Below are 21,591 nucleotides of genomic sequence, written 5' to 3'. Positions count from 1 at the left end.
AACTTGGTGTATGATTGGCTGTAGAACCAAAATGAGCTTAGACTGGTCTTAAGTTGTTACATTGGTTATAGAACCAAAATGGGCATAGACTGGTCTCAAGTTATTGGGTTGGCTATAGAATCATATTGAGTTTAGACAACGATGAATCTGGTCTCAGTCATCAGACTATGTGCACACGAGGCGTATTCATTGACACGAAGAGCTTACATCTTTTTACAAGCCGCGCATAGAATTAGTTCCACTTTGTGCCGAAAGCGGCGCCTCGACGCGCAGTAAATAACGAAATTAAACGTAGCTAAAATCATCCTCGACAAATTTCTGAATCCGTTCAGATAAGGGGTGGCCTTAGTTCGTCCCGGGGTACCTGTATACAGAACTACTAGATTACTGACAGAAGCCTGCAGTGAAAAAACCTGTTTCAACAGAAATACGCACGATATTAGAATCAGAGTTAGCGTTAAACTCCTTTCGTCGCTGGTTCCCTTTTTAAAACTCGTCCCCGACAAATTCTGTCGTTGTTTTCGGGCTTTTTTCAACGTGAATATCAGCCTGGTCGTCGAACACGACAACAAAACAGTAGGCACGATCGTCATGATCGTACGGGTTACGAACAAATCGTAATATTTCACGTAGAGGTTCTTGGCGAGGGGCGTTAGTTTCTGCGTCCAGCGTTCGTGACCGGTGCACGGGTTTGTCGACCTACGAGTCGTGTACCGGACCCAGTTCGTCCAGCCGCACGCGAAAGTCACCAGAAACAAAACCGTAATTTTGACGCGAGCGCGTTTGTTCGTGACGATTGATTTTGCCCGTAACGGCCAGCACACGACGATATATCTATCTATAGCGATTATGACGACGATCAAATCGTTCAATTTCGTAAAAAATAACATGGAATTTTGCGTGTGTACGGACGCGCGCTTCATCGCGTGGTTTATCTTCGAAGACATGTCCAGTAACAGAGTGTGGTTGTACAATTCCTTCTGGAAATTGAAAACCAAATACGACGCGCAGGAGAACACGTCGAATACGGCGAGGTATTTCAGATACAGAATACTAGTATTCGCGCGGTGATTCGACGACGACAACGCGACGTAGGCTAAAGTGTTGCAGACGACTCCGACGATCGCTGCAGCGGAAGTGACGTAATTACTCGCCTGGTAAAACGTGTTCAAGTAGAACGGTTTATAGTCGGAGTAGTGAATGAATTTACACCTGGGATGTGGATTAAACCGGTTATAACCGGTAGTAGCGGATAATCCGTATTCCGATATAGTTGTATTACTTGTCTCTCCTTCGGCCGACATCATCTGACTATCTTGAATGTGTTATTTTCGGGAAATATGGATGGTATATCCGCTCTTTCTCTCCTCCCTTTCTACTCGACTCATTCGTGTGACTTGCCGTAAATTGAATCCATTTAACGAATTCAGCCGCTTCGCTGAAGTCTGATTGAAATACTAATGGAATATCTTTAAAAATCTGAGGTCGCGACACGTGCCTCGGCGCACGGGTGTCGCGATCAAGACATCTTTAGAAAAAAGTAAATATAGTCTATGTAATGTATGCGCGTTGCAGAAATGAATTTATTGCTTTGAAGAATAAAACGTAGAAAGGATACAAAATAGCGTTTGAGCAAATGGTCAGGTAAAAAGGCACGCAGCAATCAATAAAATTAATTATCATCTATTTGTGAATGGAACCAGATGTTAGGTGTTAATGCGTATATATCGTGTATTGGAGGCTAAAGTAAAATATTAACAACATCAGGACGAAGTTCTACAGTCGTCACTTAAGTAGAAAAGAAGCGGTCTTAAATCTTATGACTGGTTGATAGATTGGCTGTAGAACCAATGAGCTTAGATTGGTCATAAGTGGTTAGGTTGGTTATAGAACCAAAATGAACTTAGATAGCTTGTTCTAAATTGTTAGATTGGTTGTAGAACCAAATTGAGCCTAGACTGGTTCTAAGTTGTTAGATTGACTAAGATCCAAAATGTTCTTAGACTGGTCTAAAATGGTATTGGTTATAGAACCAAAATGAGCTTAGACTGGTCTTAAGTTGTAAGATTGGTTATATAGAACCAACATGAATTTAGGCTGGTCTTAAGCTGATAGATTGGCTATAAAGCAAAGGTGGTCATAGTTCGGTCTTAGACCTAAGCCATTAATGTGCAAGGACCCTGTTCCACAGTTCTCTGTTAAAGGAACTACAGTAAATGTAGTTCATGTTGTGATCCTGACTGTCTTTCTCCTAGACATTTGGTCGTTAGATTTGATGCTTATTTGGTGTGTCGCGTATATACCCTTCGACCAGTCACACCTGCCGGAGGCGATACAGAGGGTTTGAATTTGAAATCGGAAATCGAAATAACAGAGTGATATAGTCGGAGTTCATGGTGGATGGATGCTGGTCGGTATAACAGAATTCACCGTACAAATAGAAATATGTAAAAATATAATTAGATATTTTGGTTACGGTTCGTTCAGACAATCTTTCATCCAACCCGAACCAGCGGCAAGCGACTGATCGGGATTTATTTTCGATGTTTCAACTCGAGGGTCTAATTCTAACTATGGAGAACTGTCGAAACGGGTACTAAAGATTTTCAACGATTCTCTAAAATTTGAATAAAGAAAAAAGTGACGTAACGAAGATTAAACTGCTACTGATAGCAGGAATCGCCGCGGATCCGCGCGCGTAGTTGCACAGATTAGCGTGACAGCACATCTGTTGAATTTGCACCAAACTGTTGTATTTATTCTGCGTGTAGAAGTACTTGGAGCCGGCGTGGCAGTAACCGTCCGTTTTGTCTTTTTTGCATTTCTTTTTGTCTTTGCCCTTCGAGTTTTTCTTCATAGCATCGCAAGTCAGCGCCGTGTAGCCGGTTAAACCGGAAATCTGCGACCAACATCCGTGAACGTTGATGTGCACTGACTTGCTGTTCGGCAACTGGATGTCCATTGATGACATCTGAAAAATAAAATAATACACATTTAGATCTAGATTACTATATGAATTGGTTGGAGCGTTTTTGGAGGACGAATCGCGGTCATTGGGCGGGGTGTTTTGTGTTGATGTGACAATTCTTTGGTCCTAAATAACCCCGGGAAAGTTTTTAGCATAGTTTAAAATGTGAATGATCACAAGGATGCATTGAATTCAGTAGGAAATTAGTAAACCATTGGCCGTTTTGGGAGTGACGCTGATATGTTGATGTCTCAACATCAATCCGAAGGCGGGTATCCTGCTATGGAGGACACATCACGGTAATTGGGCGTCGCTGTAGTTTCTATTAGGGTCGAATCCCACAGTGATATAGATCATTATTTAAAATTTGATGAACAGTGTCGCTGGTTTATTCATAAGCGGCGCTAATACTTCATGTGAAGCGTCTGATTGGCAGGGATGTCCGCCCTGAGTCGCGCTCAAAAACCTCACATCATCGGTACTTACCCTGCACCAGCTCCCAGACGCTTTACAAGTTTTAGCAGGTTTTCCTTTGTCCTTCTTCAACCTCTCAGCCGGATCGCAGGCGTAGCTGGCATATGTGGTCAGAAAATAGTTCAACATAGTTTCCAAAGCGCTCCTCTCCGCGCTTGTTAGTGACGTCGCTTTATCCAGTAGGTTTCTCAAAGTTGTTATTGTGACGACGGTATTTTTAGTCAAGCCGGTGCTAGTACTGGACTCAACGCTGATACACTTGAAGCAGTCCTTTGCTGCCGCAACTGCGAAAAATAAACATATCATAAAATAGAAATACATTAGAAATACATGGTCGTTCCGGTGCAGCACAGAGATCGATTAAATTTACGAATTCAAGTTGATTAAAAGGTTAAGGGGCCGGAAACAATTGAGAACAGTGACGATGTGAAACCAAGGACCGCATATCTTAACCGTGCGTAAAAGAAATCGCAATATTTATAAATTTTGAAATATCTAAGTATGTCTTGAAGCTATATTTCCTTTTTTTCACAGAGGTTAAAGAGGGTTATTTGCAGTTTAAGCCTGCGTTAAGATCTTTTGAATATCTTTCCTGACGACGGATCTGTACCCGCTTGAGTTTGAGATTAAGCGCAAAAGGGGTCTCCCACTGCGTACCACCATTTCACTGAACATCTTAGGTCGGCATAGTAGTTTTAAGGCTGGAACCTGTTCATAGTTCATAGAATTTTACTTGAATTTTGACGGGGTAAAACGAACGGATTTTTCGGTGCGTATCTCTCAAAGGTATGTTTAAAAGAAGTGTGTTGAATTTTGTTAAACCTTAGATCGATAGCCCTACGTCACTCAAGCATTTTCAAACGCACTTATAAGTCACTATGATAATATGTCAGTTGTGGTTTACTTTGACCAGGGAGCTTGCACCTACCTGCAACTCCAAGCAACCGGATCCCATTCATATGATGAATAATATCAAAATATGTATTTTTGACAATATATGATACTCACATGACAGACAAACAGCCAGCAGACAGACAGCTTGGTAGATCTTCATCGTAACGCGTCTTATTTGCAGAACTGTTGACACCGAAATGGTAGCAAATTCACGTATTATTATTTCAGCAAATATGTAACTCTTAGTTTCAACAACAAAACCGCAGTAAACAAGTTGACGACGGTATTGACTACGATAGATAAAAATACATTCTCAGTCGATCCCTGAAAGATTCAAAGAAAATTGTTCGTCGAATGACGTTTTATTCGTGTCGAGTGAACAAATACTCTTTGAATGTTGTGATAATTGAAGAACAAAATAACAAAAAACAGGTTCTGGAACTAGAACCGAAATAGATTCTCAGTCGATCTACGATTGAAAGAGAAGTGTTCGCCGAAAGACGTTATTGTGTAATAGTGCAAAATAACAGCGAGGATTTCAACAGTTAAACGCAATCATAATGAAGAGACATTGGCAGGTTTCCAAATAGTGACAATATTCTTAAAAAAAAGAGTCGTTAAACCCAAACCAAGCTAGTCAATGACACCAGCATGTCACTGACTAACTATAGCCGGCCGTTTCCCTAAACCTGGCAGGGCGCGAGCTTGCAACCTTCAGCATGCCATCCAAGCGTACCCACTAGACCATTGACGAATAGTAATTGCCCCAGTTTGAAAGTTTGTCCGATTGGTGTGGTTACTGGTGACGAGTCAGGTGTTGTGACCGGTGACCAGCCAGGTGTAGTAACCAGCGGCGGATCCAGAGGGTGCACAGGGGGCACCTGCCACCCCCCGTAAAGTCCTTGCTATTTTTAGGGACTGACCTTTTAGTGAGAAAGAAGAAAAAGCTCATCTGAAAAATTCCTGAAAATGTCTTGGCCTAATAAGCGTTGTCGTCGTCGTTTACCGACGCTTTTCTCGGCTGTCCTCTAGTTCATGGCGTTTCATCGATGTTCATTGCTGCGTTTGGTTGAATGACTGGACTGGTTCCGGGTCGGACGTATTCCGATCGTGCCTAGAACGCGTCTCCGTGCATCTAATTTCAGAATATTTTCTGGGGGGGACCCACAGACTCTCCTTCCTAATTTGTGCAACCCTTCCCTGAAATGCTGGATCCGCCGCTGGTAACTGGTCACCAGTCAGTAAGGCAATATTTCGATTGGTATAAGAAAGTACAACTAGTATAGAACATGAAACAAGATTCCAAAACAGGAACTCGCAAGTAAATATTGGGATAAAAAGTAGATCACATATATTACGGTAGAGTCTATGAGTTCCCATACGATATCCCTAGTGGTTACACGCTAAAAATCTGGCCCCAGTGTATCTCATTTCATACATATACGTATACCAGCTGTGTATTTTATTGGTAAGTCATTTTAGACTGAAGAATGCGTGTGGTAGCGACCACCCGAAATATTTCTAATAAATCAAATAAACTCTTAAGATATCCATTCATTTATTGGGGGATTTTATTCTGATTATTTTATAACGGATATTGTGATCTACAACTGATTCAACGCTGAAGTTATCGATCGCTTGAAAGATATTTCGAACGAGGAACTCCCTATAATGAGTCAACTTCGATTATTTCTAGACTCTTAAGGTTTGATGAAATGAAAAGGTCGCATCCAGAGCACAGATCTTAGTTTTGAATGTAAACATCCAGTTCACGTGCACAAAGATTCTAGTTTGGCTCGTCTGAACGTTCATAAGGCATCATCTTGATGACTTAGAATTTGGTATTAATGCGATTGTATAGCGAAAAATTCTTGAAAGAGTGTGAATTCCACAGTAAAGAAAAAAGAATTCCGTCTAATACGCCATGCAAAAAATATTGCTACGTTTCTTCGTCCGGTTCTTCGACCGGCGAAGAAACGAAAATTACCGCGCAGAAACGGGCGAAGAAACGAACGTGCGTTTCTTTTTCCAGAGCATATGCTTTTTGCACTTTGGCTATTTTAGATACGTGTTAGTACATCTTCTATATATCACTTATTCCGTTATTCCGGGTTCTGTGTCATTATGGTTAGCGATAAACATAACCTATGATTAAAGGTGGTCATGCTTAACAGTAACTGGTACATATTGAAATTTTATAAATGATGATTTTCTTCGTTGTTTTCGCAGATTTTGCGCACGTTGTCGCTCCTTCCTTGCCCAGGAAATGCTGAAGTTCGACCGTTTCTTTTAAACCGTCGTCGTGTGTGGAACGGAAGTTTATAGATTACGCGAGCTCATTGGACAGGAAAGATATTGAAAAGATTGATAGGTCTTACTAAGTATGCACTGAAGAAAATATAAGGTAACAGTACGCTAACGTTTAAGATGAATTACGTAGCTACGCTATATTGCGAAATTGGATGCGTTCTGTTTTTGCGGCACCTCGAACGATGGTGCTCTTAACCCCCGTCTCATTTGTTTTGCAGAGGCGTCTGATGACATAACCCTACCCTACCGATGGCTCTGATGATCCAGCCATTCAAATGATCCAGCCATAAATATCAGTTACGGCGTGACAAACCATCCAATGAGGGTGTGTCATCATCGTCGGCATCGTCGCTGCCGCCAAAACCACCACCACCGGCACGTTCAGTCATCCAGTCGTTCAGTCGTCCAATCTACCAGTCGTCCAGTCACCCAGTCGTCCAATCATCCACTGAGTCGTTCAGTCGACCAGTCACCCAGTCGTCCAGACGACCAGTCGTCCAGTCGTTCAGTCGACCAGTCACCCAGTTGTCCAGTCACCCAGTCATCTATTCGACCAGTCGTTCAGTCGACCAGTCACCCAGTCGACCAGTCACCCAGTTGTCTAGTCACCCAGGCGACCATTCGGTCAGTCGACCAGTCACCCAGTCGTCCAATCGTTCAGTCGACCAGTCACCAAGTCACAAAGTCATACAGTCGACCAGTCACCCAGTTGTCCAGTCGCCCAGTCGTCCATTCGACCAGTCGTTCAGTCGACCAGTCACCCAGTTTTCTAGTCGTCCAGGCGACCAGTCGGTCAGTCGACCAGTCACCCAGTCGTCCAGTCACCCAGTTGTCTAGTCGTCCAGTCAGCCAGTCGTCCATTCGACCAGTCACCAAGTCGACCAGTCACCCAGTCGTTCATTCGTTCAGTCGACCAGTTGTCCAGTCACCCAATCGTCCAGTCACCCAGTTGTCTAGTCGTTCAGTCATCCAGTCGTTCAGTCGACCAGTCACCCAGTCGTCCAGACGACCAGTCGTCCAGTCGTTCAGTCGACCAGTCGTTCAGTCGACCAGTCACCCAGTTGTCCAGTCACCCACTCGTCCGTCGTTTAGTCGTGATACCTTTCAAAAAACGTAAATAGATATACGTTGCAGAAATGAATTTATTACTATAAAGAAGATAAAGAGCTTGTATAACGTAGAATGGATACAAAATAGCGTTTGAGCAAATGATTCAGGTAAAAAGGTGCATGGTGAACCATAAAATTAATTGAATTTATCATCTATTTGTGAATGGAACTCGGTGTTAGGTGTTACTGTATACATCTATTTGAGTGAAATTATAAAAAGATATCAGGACAAAGTACTTCTGTCGTGACTTGAATAAAAAAGTGGTCTTAAATCTTAAGACTGGTCTCTTTAGTCGTAAGATTGGCTATAAAGCGAAGGTGGTGATAGGCTGGTCTTAGATCCAATGACTGCGCAAGGACCCTGTTGCACAGTTCTTGGCTAATTTAGAGTCTACAGTTAGAATTAGTACATTTTCAACGTTATGACCTTAAAATTAGGGATGGCTGTCTTTTTCTGAGTTATTTGGATGGTGTGTTGCTTATATTCGTTGTGACCCGTATAAACCCTACTACCAGTCACACCTGCCGGTATCGAAACAGGGATTGATTTAGAAATCGGAAATCGAAGTGGGTATGCAGTTGCGTGATCGGCGGTCGAATTTACAGAATATCTTGTTCTAATCGAAGTATATAATCGGATATTTTTGTTCAGGTTCATGTGGAAAATTTTCCAACCAACCCGAACCGCTCACCAGCTGTCAGCCAAGCAAGGCGAGAGTGACTTCTAAAAAGGTCATCATTATCACTACATATATATTGCGTATCACAAATATGATAGATACATATATAATTTCGAGGTAAGATTCTATTTCATTTATTGACGAACTATGAACATGTTTAAAAAGCCAGATTAAAAAGCAAAATTATACAAAGCAAAATTATGTCGATTTTTTTCCTGTGGGTCATCCTCCACCGCCAGGTATTCGAACCTGATGCCAGAGATTGCTACGATTGTCTATCTCAGCTGGATCGCAGTGTAAGTATTCTGATGACATATCATCGATTCTAAACTGCTTGTGACGCCGCTTCATCCAGAAGGTGCTATTGTGACAACGGTGTTTTTAGTTAAACCGCTGTCACTACTGAACTCAACAATCGTATGAAACAACTCGGTGCTACCGCAACTGCGAAAGAAATAAATACATTTTAAGAAAGATTTCGAAATGCGAGATAAATGGGGTACCCGAACAACCAGCTATCCCACCAGATGGCGTGACGAGCAATAGTTCGCCCGGTGTAAAATCTAGTTCATTTGCAATGAACTTTGAGCTGGATTTTTAGACTCCCGTATCCATATATTATCGCAGGACCCACCACATTTACAATACTTTCATTCCTTCACTCGGATATCTGTGTAGGTTAATGAATAACCAATTCATTTAAGCGAAAAGTTCATTCAGATTTCATCGCAATGTAGAAGAAATTGAACGCGGACGACCAACTATCTACTAGCGAACCTGGCGGATCCTCGCCTGCCATACGTGGAATCTTCGATTGCCACAGTAGCACTGCGGGTACCCCATTTGGTCCTTATTTTAAGCCCATTACAAACACATGATCGATCCGTCGCAGCCCAGAGATCGACTAAAAGTATCTAACGGAGTAAAAAATCGAATGTATCGTATACGTAGAAGGAATTAGTTTGGAACAATTCCAATAATTCATCGAATTTGACTAAAATTTGACCCGGAGCAAAATGGACGGATTTTCTGGTGCATATTACGTTTTTTGAAAAAATTTGTTAAACATTGAATCGATCGCCACACAACCTGTGCATTTTTCATATCACTATGCTATGTCAGTTATCCACTGGTAAACTCTAACCACTCGAGGGAGTTAGCAACTACCTGTTCCAAGCAACTGGCCCCCAGACTGCCAGGCTAAAAGTCTATTTTGTTTTGTCTGATATCGATTTTTTGGAGATATTTATCTTAAACTTTTGAACACATATCTCAAATTGGTCCTGATACGACCAAAGAACCTAATGCAGTCTAAGTAAACCGTCGTTTTTATATCCATTTACACCGTATTTAAAAAAAAAATGGCTGATCTTTTTACTTTTTAGGAATGCTTCAATTGAGTGTAAAATGATGGTTTATTCAGACTGCACGCGCACAGTTTCACTGGTCTTATGTCGAATTTATTAAGCGGAATATCCCAACAAAATCGATGTAAAAAAAGATAGTCTTTAGGAGTTTTTACTGTGGCCCATGCAAATTCTAATCACTCAATATTTTCTAATATACTCACTTGACAGACAAAAAGCCAGCAGGCAGATAGTTTGGTAGATCTTCATTTTAACGCATCTTGTTTGCAGAACGGTTGACACTAAAATGATCGAAAATTCACGCATTACTATGTCAGCAAATATGACTCTTAGTTACAACAACAAAACCGGAAAAAAGAACGATAGACGACGATAGATTTAAATAAATGCTCAATCGATCTCTAAAAGATTCAAAGAAAATCATTCATCATAGGACGTTTTCATCGTGTCTGAGTGAACAATACTTTTTGAATGTTGCGTAATAAGTTATACGGATGATTGAACAACGAAATTATGAAAAACAGGTCGTGATATTTCAGTAAACCCCCTATTATCCCCTACAAAGCCCTATTACCTAGAATAGGTCCTGATAATAAGAAGGGCCCCCTTTATAGACTAAGGTATTCTCAAGCCCCCACGGGAACTGTCATTCAGGGATTTGAAATTGTTATTCATACTTTTAATGTCTGCACTAAATGTTCGGGGAAGGGAATGTAGCGACTATAAAGGAGGTGGGGGGGGGGTGGTCCTTTGAATTTTCTCCTGTCAAATAAATGTTTGAAATTGTGCAGTACTAGTAAAGAGACATTGGCAGGCATCCAAATAAATGACAATTTTTCGTCCAAAAACAGGTCCAACAACCCAGACAACCATAGCTTGTGTTTTGTCTGTCAAAAATAAACGTCGGAAAAATGTGCAAAATAATTTGAATAAGGTTTTCAACAGTTTTATATAGTGACAATTCGTCCAAAAACGGGTCCGACAACCCAGACAGCCATATAGCTTGTGTTTATTCAGTCAGAAATAAACGTCGGAAAAAGTTGAATACGGTTTTCATCAGTCTAATACAGCGACAATTCGTCCAAAAACGGGTCCGATTACCAAAACCGTAGGTGTGTCCACAATCCAGGCGCTCGTCACTAAACCTAGCCGTAACTCTAAACCTAGCAGGACTCGAACGCGCGACTAAGAGCATACCAGCCGAGCATGCTAATCATTAGATGATTGCATAGAGAGTGATGGAGTTTATAAGTTTGTCCTGTCAGTGTGGTGACTGGTAACCAGTCAGGTGTGGTGACCGGTGACCTAAAGTGGAACAAAATACACGGAATGCCGCGAGCGCCCCCCCCCAGAATTTTTTTTCATTTAAAGTACTCGAAGGTGTATTCTGAGTGCTTTCTGGCTATCTTTTTTTTCTGACATTTTCCATCACGAATACGGCAGAATCTGAATCAATTTTTCATAATCAGATCTGAAAATTTGATTTAATGCTCATCACTTCATAGCAATGTTGGCCTAATCATTGAATGCTTCCAACCCACAGAAAACGTATGCAATCAAAAAACTTAAGACTCATGTAGAAAATTCGTGACTAATTTAACGTTTATTTTTTCAATTCATTTGCATTTGAGGAACATCCCATGACGAAACAGGACTTATACAGAAATCAATCGTCCAGAAGGATATATGATATACATCATTCTCACGACTCACTCACTGCATAGAATAATTCTATGCAATAAGTCCCTGTGCTATCATGATCTTTTACCATGTGCATACTACTGGTGATAGGCAGGCCTATACAGATTGGGATAGGCCTAATATGCCTGTTTCAAAATTGTTTATTGACCGCAGGATACCAACGTCGCAAGGGGTCGGGGGGGGGGCGTAAGTCGGTTGCGATGCGATTATCAGCAACCGTGTGCGACTAGTTTGTGCCGCCTGCGCGTAGGTCGAAGCGACGCGATCCGCGATTCTGGTTGTCACGTGGTAACTAAAATTAGCACCAAACTGAATGCAAATGGAAGAGATTTAGTTCACGATAAGAAATTTTTCGAATCGATCAAAAATTATTCCAAAACGCATCTCATTACCATAGTGGGTGCGAATCCTACATCGTTGGTTCGAATCGCGTCAAATCCCAGTCGCAAGAGCGCGTAGGTCGGATGCGACTGTCACGTCGCGTCGCAGAATGTAGAACATGTACACATTTTCTAATCATAGTGATGAAACTAAAGGCGGGCGTAGGTCGGCCTTGCGACGGCTTGCGACTCATTGCGACGCAATTCACTGCGACCGCCAGCGACGATCGCAACTAGGCGCACACAGTCGCCGATAATCGCGTGCAATCGACTTATGCCCCAACTTGCGACACAACGCGACGATCGCATCGCATCGCAAGGCCGACCTACGCCCGGCTTAACAAATCTATATCGATTGCAGTTTCGGCGTCTGTCGGTACTGAGGTAATTTGCACAAATCTTGTATGAATGCATGTTTTATTGTGCATAGTGCTGACCATAAACTATAACGGATCCAAAAAAGGTTCGTCTAGGCTTCTGTCAACATCTGATGGAAAGGAATTGATTTATTGTATTGAGATTGGCTTGACATCGACGAATTGTGACTGGAAGTTGTCATTTCGGATACCATCATACTTATTCACCCATGCACTGAGTGCACCCGGCATCAATTTTAGTTTAGTTTAATGGTAACAGGTTGCTCGCGACTAAAACCGAGAGTAGTTTTATAGTCGCATGAATCCGAGTAAGCGCGATTTTCAAGCGATTTCTCAGTCGCCAAAATAAAGCCTGTCTGCATCGAGGCTTAACGCGACATGTGTTTCACCGTGTTTTATTTTCACCTATACATGATTCATCTGATTTTTACAGCCTCTGGCGCCTATAGTCATTGTCTGTCTCCTATTTTTGACGCCTTAAAAACCGTTACAATTATGTTTTCTTTTGATGCCTACTGTCTGTCACACATGCTCTTCGTGCGACGTTTTGGTCCGTAATTTCGTTAATAATCGGTTGATCTGTAAATATTATGCATCAATTTGTTCAGTAAGGAATTTGCATTCAGACATAAATCATGAACTGGCAGAAATTTGTTTGCGTTTTCTTCTATCAGCGATAGTTTACCTAGCATACGCTCGCGTAATGCTGAAAAACGGCTTTTATGGCCCGTCACGTGGCGCCACCTACTGTATTTTGATATGCTAATGAGCAGGTGATGACGTCACTGTAACGTTTCCGACCGTCCGCGGAGCGGATTTTTCAGCATTACGCGAGCGTATGCTGAGTAAACTATCGCTGATAGAAGAAAACACAAACAAATTTCTGCCAGTTCATGATTTATTTCTGAATGCAAATTCCTTACTGAACAAATTCATGCATAATAAAGGTAGATAAACCGATTATTAACGAAATTACGGACCAAAACGTCGCACGGAGAGTAGGTGTGACAGACAAAAGTACTTCTTCTATGACATCACCAACACCGCTGCATCACGATGTGATGTACAAGGGACCCCAATTATCGCGGTCTACAGTAAGTTCCTCCAGGAAAGTTAGCGTTTCGCTTGGCGTCAACTTAAGATCAAGTTCTATGTCCACAAGGGCTAGGTCTTCACGAATTATCGACAACCAGGATACCTAGTACATGTATGCATTATACAGAGGTGGGAGTGACTCCCACCTCCCTGGTTATATGAAGTGTTCTGTGTGAGTCGATGTGCACTACGTCATCAATATTGGTGTTTTCAAAATGACAATTGATTGCGAATTTTGGCATTTATTTTTCAACTAAACATATTCCATAAATCTTATTTTATTTTTGATAAATTGTGATGATTTATTCTGTGAGGATGTGTGCTACGTCATCAATATATCGGGGTTAGACTGGTTGGCGGTTTATTCAATTCAATTATTAATATATTCAAATCTAAAATGACTTGAATGATCCTTGATATGTATCTGATTAATATCACCTTTTTATTGTCGACAGTATTAAGCAATATGTGTGTAGGCATCAAAACTAGTCAGTTTTCTTGTTACAGCGTCTTGTCGCCATATCAGATTTTATTCAGGATATTCAGCGTTTCTGTTGTTTATGCCCCCATCAAAACCAGTGAGAAAGGGTTCGAACCTAGAAGATTCCCGCGTCTCCTCTGTATTCAGCATCCTGAAATAGACTTGAAATCCAATGTGTTCAAAACGTTGTTGCCAATATTTGTCATTATTGTTCTTCACCTCAACAAATCGTAAAAATAATTCATTCATGATATTCAGATAAACACTCGAGTCATAAAATGAGAATATACATGTTCACATTTCAAATGAGGCACGAAAAAATTACTTGATAAATGTTCAATTTTGAAAGCCGCTTACGAAATACTGCAGTAGAATGTATAAAACCGATCGATTTATTTTGGTAGGGAATTGTTCTGAAGCTAAAAACTCAGGTAAGACCATAAGCTACCGGTAACAAGGTAAAAAAACTCATCGTCGATCAAGCAGTTTCATGATACGAGGTAAAGAATGGGGTAAAAAGTAGAAACTACCAATTTTAAGATGTTTCCGAGATGTATAAAATGCTGACCACTGCGCGTACAATCGACTAGAGAACGATGGAATGTGGGAGGCTGCGACCATGCTTAGAAGAATTGGTCCGGGCGGGTCAAACTGGTTCGGACCTGGTCTTGGTCCGGGTTTGATTGCCGATACGAGACACACGGTCACACGTAAATCACTACGATCGGTTTGGCCGAAAATGTGTCCCGTCCCCGTGCCAAGCAGGCACGCCGGGACATATTTAGCACCAGTGGCAACGAACAAGATGAGTAATAGGGTATATGTCTTTTCATACCAGAGGATGAATCATGTGATTTATTGCTTCGAGTATAATTTTTTCCACAATTACATAACGCTTTTTCATTAGGTTCATATTTCTTTTTAGGTGTAACAATTTTATTGTCTAAGTTACATTGAATTCCCACATCTTTAAACGATTTTTCATTTGGAATGTCTGGGATAAACCTTTTTTCTTGTAATCTGAAAAACATAACATAACATTCTCTGAAAGGGCAATAACGTAAGTGTATAAATAATGATTTATCCGAATTTTCATTATTTAAAAGTGATTGTTTTTCATCAGTAATTATTAAATGTTTATCTATTTCATCAAATGTTGTGAATTTTGGAATTATTGTATTGAATAAGATGTTATCTTTTTCATTCGATAACTCTATCATTAGATAATGATTTTTAAAATTCAATTCAGTAATATTATTCATTTGAAAACGAAAACGTGCAGTTTTAATCAAATCTTTAATAGGAATAAAACGTTTAATTGTAAAATATTTTTCATGTAAATCAATATCTTTGAGATGTAGTATCTCTCATTTATAAGTAATTTTTTTAATCAAAATTTTCATCAAATCGTTAATCACTTGTTACTTTTTAATTCTTCTAATTCTACCATTTATTTTACATATTTGTTATTAAAATTGATTTTCATATATATGATATTCATTTATATAATGTTCATATATATGAAATTATTAGAGTAATAGGGTATGTCTTTTCATATCAGAGGTTGAGGGGGCGAGTGAGTAAAAATAAAGATAAATTCGAGCGTGTGAGAATCTATAATCAATTTTCATTTTTATGAGCTCGACCTCTCGACCTCTGGTATAGAAAGACGTATACCCTATTACTAACATGAATTGTGATCACGATTAATCAAATTCAAAATCAGGATCAAATTCTGATAACTTAAAGGATTGAATAGAAAAACTATACAAACTATTTCATTGTCGTAGTAGTAACTCAGCAGAGAAATTATGGACATTTCTGATTCAATTTCAGAATGTTTACCAAAACCCTGTTCATCGCGTTGGCCTTGTTTATGGTCGTTGGAGCTATCGCGGCATCTGAAGGTATCGAATTTGGTTTTTAACAACCCGTGAATTTTATTCTAATTTACAAGTTTAATCAAAGTGGCGTTTAATCTATTTACAGAAATTCAGATTGAAGAGCGAGGTATATCGTGCACTTGCAGAGGGAGAGCAGGTACATATTGGTTCTGGAGTTTTAACCAAAGTTGTTGTCGTTCTTTTATGGGAAAATGTTGTCCTAATTAAGATTATTGTGTCTGATATTTCACTAAGTCTTCAAGGAATTGAAAATCTAGTCGAATAAAATGGCAACAATGTAATGTACGACCTATTTTCTAGTGTTTAGTTTATTCTCTGTTTTAGCTCCAACAGGCTGTATTAATTTTCAAGTTTTATTTGGGAAGTTATCGACGCGTGTTTTGATGGATTGCCTTTAACTCATTAGTTGCAGTTCATTCGTAATGATAGTTTGACTGATCGCGTTGTTTTCAGGTCGACATCGCTGATAGTTTGGGGCATCGGTACATCTCTAGTTTCCGGTAAGGGTAACACGAGTAATGCGGTAACCAGTCCAATACACTCGATAATCACGCCCGGCAACCAATATATAAATTGAGCCTGAAACAAATCAATCCTTAGCTGGAAATTTTGAATAAACAAGTTATAGGATTGAAAATGTAAAAGATTTTTCAAAGGCCTACCAAATGAGCGGCGAATGGTGCTGTCATATTGCCTATTCGGGCAAACGCCGAAGTAATACCCACGGTGCGGTTTCTGTGAAATATACATCTGATTAATAACTAGAACATTTTGGATCTTCTCTCTAAAATTTTTAGTGTAAAATCTCACCTGAAGTTAGTCGGGTAAAGTTCACTGGTATGGATATAGATAGTACCGTACCGATCATTTCAGGACAGAACGTCGCAGCTATCAACACTAAACCGGTTATAGCATTTAGTCCTACTAGAGAAATCTGTCTTCCAATACTGAAATATACACTGATCACAGTATTGATATAATTCAATCGCGAATCTTTATGCTGCTATCCGCCGATTCAAACTTACTACTGGAGAGAAATGTGCATAACAAGATAACTTGGCAGTTCAATAGCTGCGGCCAGGAAATAATTCGCAAATCGACCTCCAGCCATTACGGTCGTACTCAATGTCAACCCGTAATAAATGAGACTCGTACAACACCTAGTAACAAGAAACATCTTGAAATCCAAACTAAATTAGCTACCGGACTAATTAATATGTGTAATACGCACCAGATAATAGCTTCTAGTATCGTGTATAGACGCAGTTTAGGATGTTTGAATATTTCTAAAATTCCAATCGTTTCATTATCAGAATCTTCACTACCCTTTGTGCAGCCTAGCATATTTGAGTTACTTCGTACATGTGCTTCGTTTAGCTGTTTCTGTGGTTTTTCTTTAGCAAAAATGGCGCCCGGAGAAAGTGAACGTTTGTTAAATTTCGCTGCTTTTCTCAAAATTCTGATCGCCTCTTCGGTTCTGGAATTAGCGACGAGCCACGCCACAGACTCATCGTACAACCTAATTTACAAAAAGACATTATCAACATTTCAGAACGAATTAAGATCATCGGGATGTTAATCTTACGGAATTATTGTTTACCACTCCGGTGGATACGAAACCAGAATAAGGTTTATTCGTTCATTTGTCGTGTTGTAAATAGTAGAATGTTATTAAAGGTGCTCTCCAAAAACTGAAATACTCTTGAGGTCTTATTGTATATTGGGAGAGAGTTCAACGGAGGGAGTGGGGTAGAGAATTCAACAGTATGGGTGCAAATGTTTCAACACGTCGGCCTAATCACTTCAGATCAGTGGCGAATAGTCCAATGAAGCCCCAGCGACCAGAGTCAGTGTTGGCCTGGCGTCGATATCACCATCGCGAATAGTTAGTTACCTAATCGTTGGTGGTAAGCTTTTTATAATCTTTTCCAATCTCGGACCTATGGCGGAAGAAAATTAAACAAATATACAAAGTCTGTACATTTGGCAATCGTGTCGCTTCAAAGTAGCGAAATTGCAGAAACAGGTCAGTATATCTTGATTCATGGCCTTTACTGTGTGACTGTATTTTGATAGAAGATAATCATATTCACTATTTCAGATGTGATGAGAACAGCAGAGCTTCACGTATTACCAGGGAATTTGAGAGAGGATGCGAAAGAATTGAAAACCGTTAAAAAGGTTCGTATTCTGAATCAAATCCCACTGTTAACTTCGTTTGTCTTTTCTATTGACAAATGTATTTGGAACTTATGCATGTAATATTATAACGTGTTAAGATTTACTCGCAGAGTGTGCATTATTGCAAAACATAATCGATTTTGTTACACCATAAATTCTCAATATTATTTGTATTTCAAACGGGTGCTGCGGTTGAAAGGTTGCGAAGGTGGCAGCGCGTTGAGACAAACTTATTTAAGAAGATGGCTTACTGAAAGTGGATAGATTCTCAATAAGCGGAGTGGCCTGCCTCAAGTCGGCCTATTATACGTTTAACATATCATCTTATATCATATTCCACTAATTTCTAAAACACATTGATATTCTCAAAACATTATGTTTTTGACTTAATGTGGAAAAACTCCCAACCGATTTAAGATACCAAGCGATTAGCGCAACTGAAATAAGTTCGCCATCTTTCAATCTTATTGTACATTTGTAACCAATTTAGTGAAACTATTTTTGTATCATTTAGTGTGTTTCATTCATATTTTAATTCATGAGATTTTATAATAAAAAAGTTTATATGATATCAATTTTACGCGATTCTTTTCATCAGTTTTTTTTATCCACACGAGGATTAAGGGAGCAGTCAAACATATCAGAGGATGGACAAATCATGAACAGCTTGAGTAATCAAAAAATGAGGAACCCTAAAAATACCTAAAATGGTTCCCCCCAAGAACCCTGTCAAGAACCATTTGATAATATTGAAAGGGGTTCTTACAAGTACCCTTTATACGAAATGGTTCTTCAAAGAACCTTTACCAGGGGTTCTTCAAGGAACCCTACAAAAAAGGTTCTCCCTGGGTGGCAAGCCCAAGAACCCCTTAAGGTTCTTGCTCCCTTTGTTCTAAGAGTGTAGATAGGCCTACTAGTGCGGCATACGCGTTTGCAATCGCTGTTGTCTACTGCCGTTCAGTGAAACTGATAAACTCGTCTTGAACTCTTCTGTTACATTCGATCTCCAACAACTCGTCCACCGGCCGAAGGGGCTCATCATTTAAATCACCTGGATCAATTCATCCACAGAATCGAGTTCAGATTTCAGTCATTGTTTGACTCATAGTTTCACTACATAGAAAATGAACTCATTTATCGCAGAGATAACTTGTAACTCGTTGCTGTGGAATTCATTCCATGTTATTATTCACTTGATGAACAACACCTATCGGTGTGAATAGTAATTTAGAAGTGTTAAACCCTGGTTGAATTGTAAGTTTAGACATCAAAATTTCATGATTATAGGGAAGGGAAAGGCCGACGTTGATAAATCGATAGCCTCAGTTATAGCCTCTTGAAACCACTATCAGATAATACCATGACCCGAAATAGTTTTTTAAAGGAAATTTTGGATGTGCAGTTCTAAGACTAATGTGAATTCAATCAATGCTAATTGCAGGACATTTAGAATTTTTACATTTTCTAAAATCGCCTATCTGCACCGTGTTTCATCGTGTTTTATTTTTACCTGTACATGGTTCGTCTGATTTTTACAGCGTCTGGCGCCTATAGTCATTGTCTGTCTCCTGTTTTTGACGCCGAAAAAACCGTTGCAACCGTTGTTTTGATACCTAGCACTTATTCTTCTACTGAGGTAAAATTATGAGGAATACTTCTAAAATTCCCATCGTTTCATCGTCAGAATCTTCACTCATACCCTTTGTGCAGCCTAGCAAATTTCCAGACACCAGTTTAACTCTGTCGACAACTGAGCTTTCATCTGAAATTAACAGATTTGATCTTTGAATAAATGATTATTCTTTTTAGTAAATAGGTATTGAGTTACTGCATACATGTGCTTCGTTTAGTTGTTTCTTGGAGAACTCCAAAGTTGTTTCAACTGTGGTTTTTCTTATAGAAAAAAATGTCGCCCGGAGAAAATGAACGTTTGTTAGATTTCGCTGCTTTCCTCGAGATTATGATCGCCTCTTCGGTTCTGGAGTTAGCGACGAGCCACGCAACAGATTCATCGTACAACCTAATTTTCCAAAAATACATTATCAATATTTCAGCATGAATTAAGATCATCGGGCTGTTAATCTTACGTACGTAAAAAGGAAATGTTTACCACTCTGGTAGATTCTTGGATACGAAACCAGGATAAGGATAATTCCGGCATCTTGTAAATTACTGGCATTGTTGTCAGGCGCTCTCATGAAAAAGAAATGAGCTGTCTTGAGTTGTCTTGTGAATGCTGTGAGCGAGTCAACGGAGGGAGTGGGGGAGAGAATTCAACAGTATGTGCAAATGTACCAAATGCACGTTCGCCTGATAACGCCTTCAGATCAATGGTGGCTCTGGGTTAGTGCTGGACTTACCGAACAAACATCAACATTATGGGATCGTGGGGTCACTTTCGTCTGGTTGAAATCTTATCTAAAAAATCGCAAACATGTTTGGAAGTTATAATAATATTTGTTCTGAAATTAATTACATAGAATACGGATTTCCCCAGGGTCTGTCCTAGGACCGCTTTTGTTTTGATATATTCATATGACATCGGTCGAAATCGAAAATTTTTTAAGGGATCAGTATTCAGTTGGCCGATGACACAACACTAAGTATAACGGTAGAAAATTCGAATGTTATGTCAACATTTATGAAGAACAACATAATCGTCAATGATTGGTTCAGTTAGATTAAATTGACCGTAAATATAAAAGAAAAACGGTGGAACTTTATACAAAACCCAAAGGATCCTTTTTAACTTTGTAACGTTTGGAAACACCGACATCGAATTAGTGCGTTCACATAATTTTTGAAGCCGCATTGTTGATAATGAACTAACATCTGACGAACGCATAAAAGCAGTGTGCTCGAAACTGAACACGTATATTCATTTACTGAAAAGCGTCAAATTCTCTTTTACCGAACTGGTTCAAGCGTCTTCTTTATTTCAGTACTTCAGTTATACAAATACACATTTTACCTACTGCCTTTTCACAAGTGTTCATCGTTTCACCTTATCATCGTTTAACCTTTTCATTGTTTCACCTTTCCACCGTTTCATCTTTTTATCATCTTTTCATTATTCACAATCTTTTCATCATCTTCTCACTATCTTTTCATCATTTTTTCACTATCTTTCAAAGTAATGCTATATTTTGGTGGTTATCGCCCGCCATAGCCCACTAATATCTAAAAACACTGGTGGAAACCATCAATAGATTACCGGTACAGAAAAAGCTGCTCGAGCATCAGGTGGTGCTAAATTCATACGCATTCATCTCCCATTTTTTCGGAAATATAAAATACTAAAATTCGATGAACATGATTAAAACTTAGAACATTTTAAACTCGTTCAAGGAATAATCAATAATACTCTTCCACAAGCGATTCTATCGCTGTTTTTGAGTCGTATTAGGCCCTATGTTACTACTACTGCACACTCTTTGACCATAGTTTCCATTACGCAAGTGCATCATGACTGAACCGAAACGGAGGAAAGTGTGGCTGAATTTAAAAGAAACGTGAAATGTCAAGACCAGGCCGTGTCGAGCTTTTTTGAGGGGCACCTTTTTACCGTGAATAGCCTCGACTATTTACAAATGGGGATTGGGCCCAAGGGGAATATTCGACTACGTTTTACTCAAAGATAAAGACACGAGAAATTCTGATATTTTGCATA

The 21,591-nt window shown here is 39.7% G+C and overlaps 2 protein-coding genes across 2 annotated transcripts; both read right to left on the bottom strand.

Moving 5' to 3' along the window:
• Positions 1 to 203: 203 nt before the first annotated feature.
• On the bottom strand, positions 204 to 1,304 carry LOC141910543 (adenosine receptor A2b-like). Its single transcript, XM_074801235.1, has one exon. It carries the CDS (start codon positions 1,302 to 1,304, stop codon positions 204 to 206), a length of 1,101 nt encoding a protein of 366 aa, XP_074657336.1.
• A 246-nt stretch (positions 1,305 to 1,550) lies between these two features.
• LOC141911430 (uncharacterized) lies at positions 1,551 to 4,606 on the bottom strand. The gene is made up of 3 exons (XM_074802450.1): positions 4,451 to 4,606; positions 3,455 to 3,726; positions 1,551 to 2,971 (listed from the first exon to the last, which is right to left on the bottom strand). The coding sequence occupies exons 1-3, from the start codon at positions 4,494 to 4,496 to the stop codon at positions 2,618 to 2,620; spliced, it is 672 nt and encodes a 223-aa protein (XP_074658551.1). The 5' UTR covers positions 4,497 to 4,606; the 3' UTR covers positions 1,551 to 2,617.
• Positions 4,607 to 21,591: the final 16,985 nt, after the last annotated feature.

The sequence above is a fragment of the Tubulanus polymorphus genome, chromosome 9, assembly GCF_964204645.1.
Source record: "Tubulanus polymorphus chromosome 9, tnTubPoly1.2, whole genome shotgun sequence".
In the NCBI taxonomy this organism is placed as follows: domain Eukaryota; kingdom Metazoa; phylum Nemertea; class Palaeonemertea; order Tubulaniformes; family Tubulanidae; genus Tubulanus; species Tubulanus polymorphus.
The sequence above is the reverse complement of the archived record's forward strand: the minus strand, read 5'-3'. Positions and strand labels throughout refer to the sequence as shown.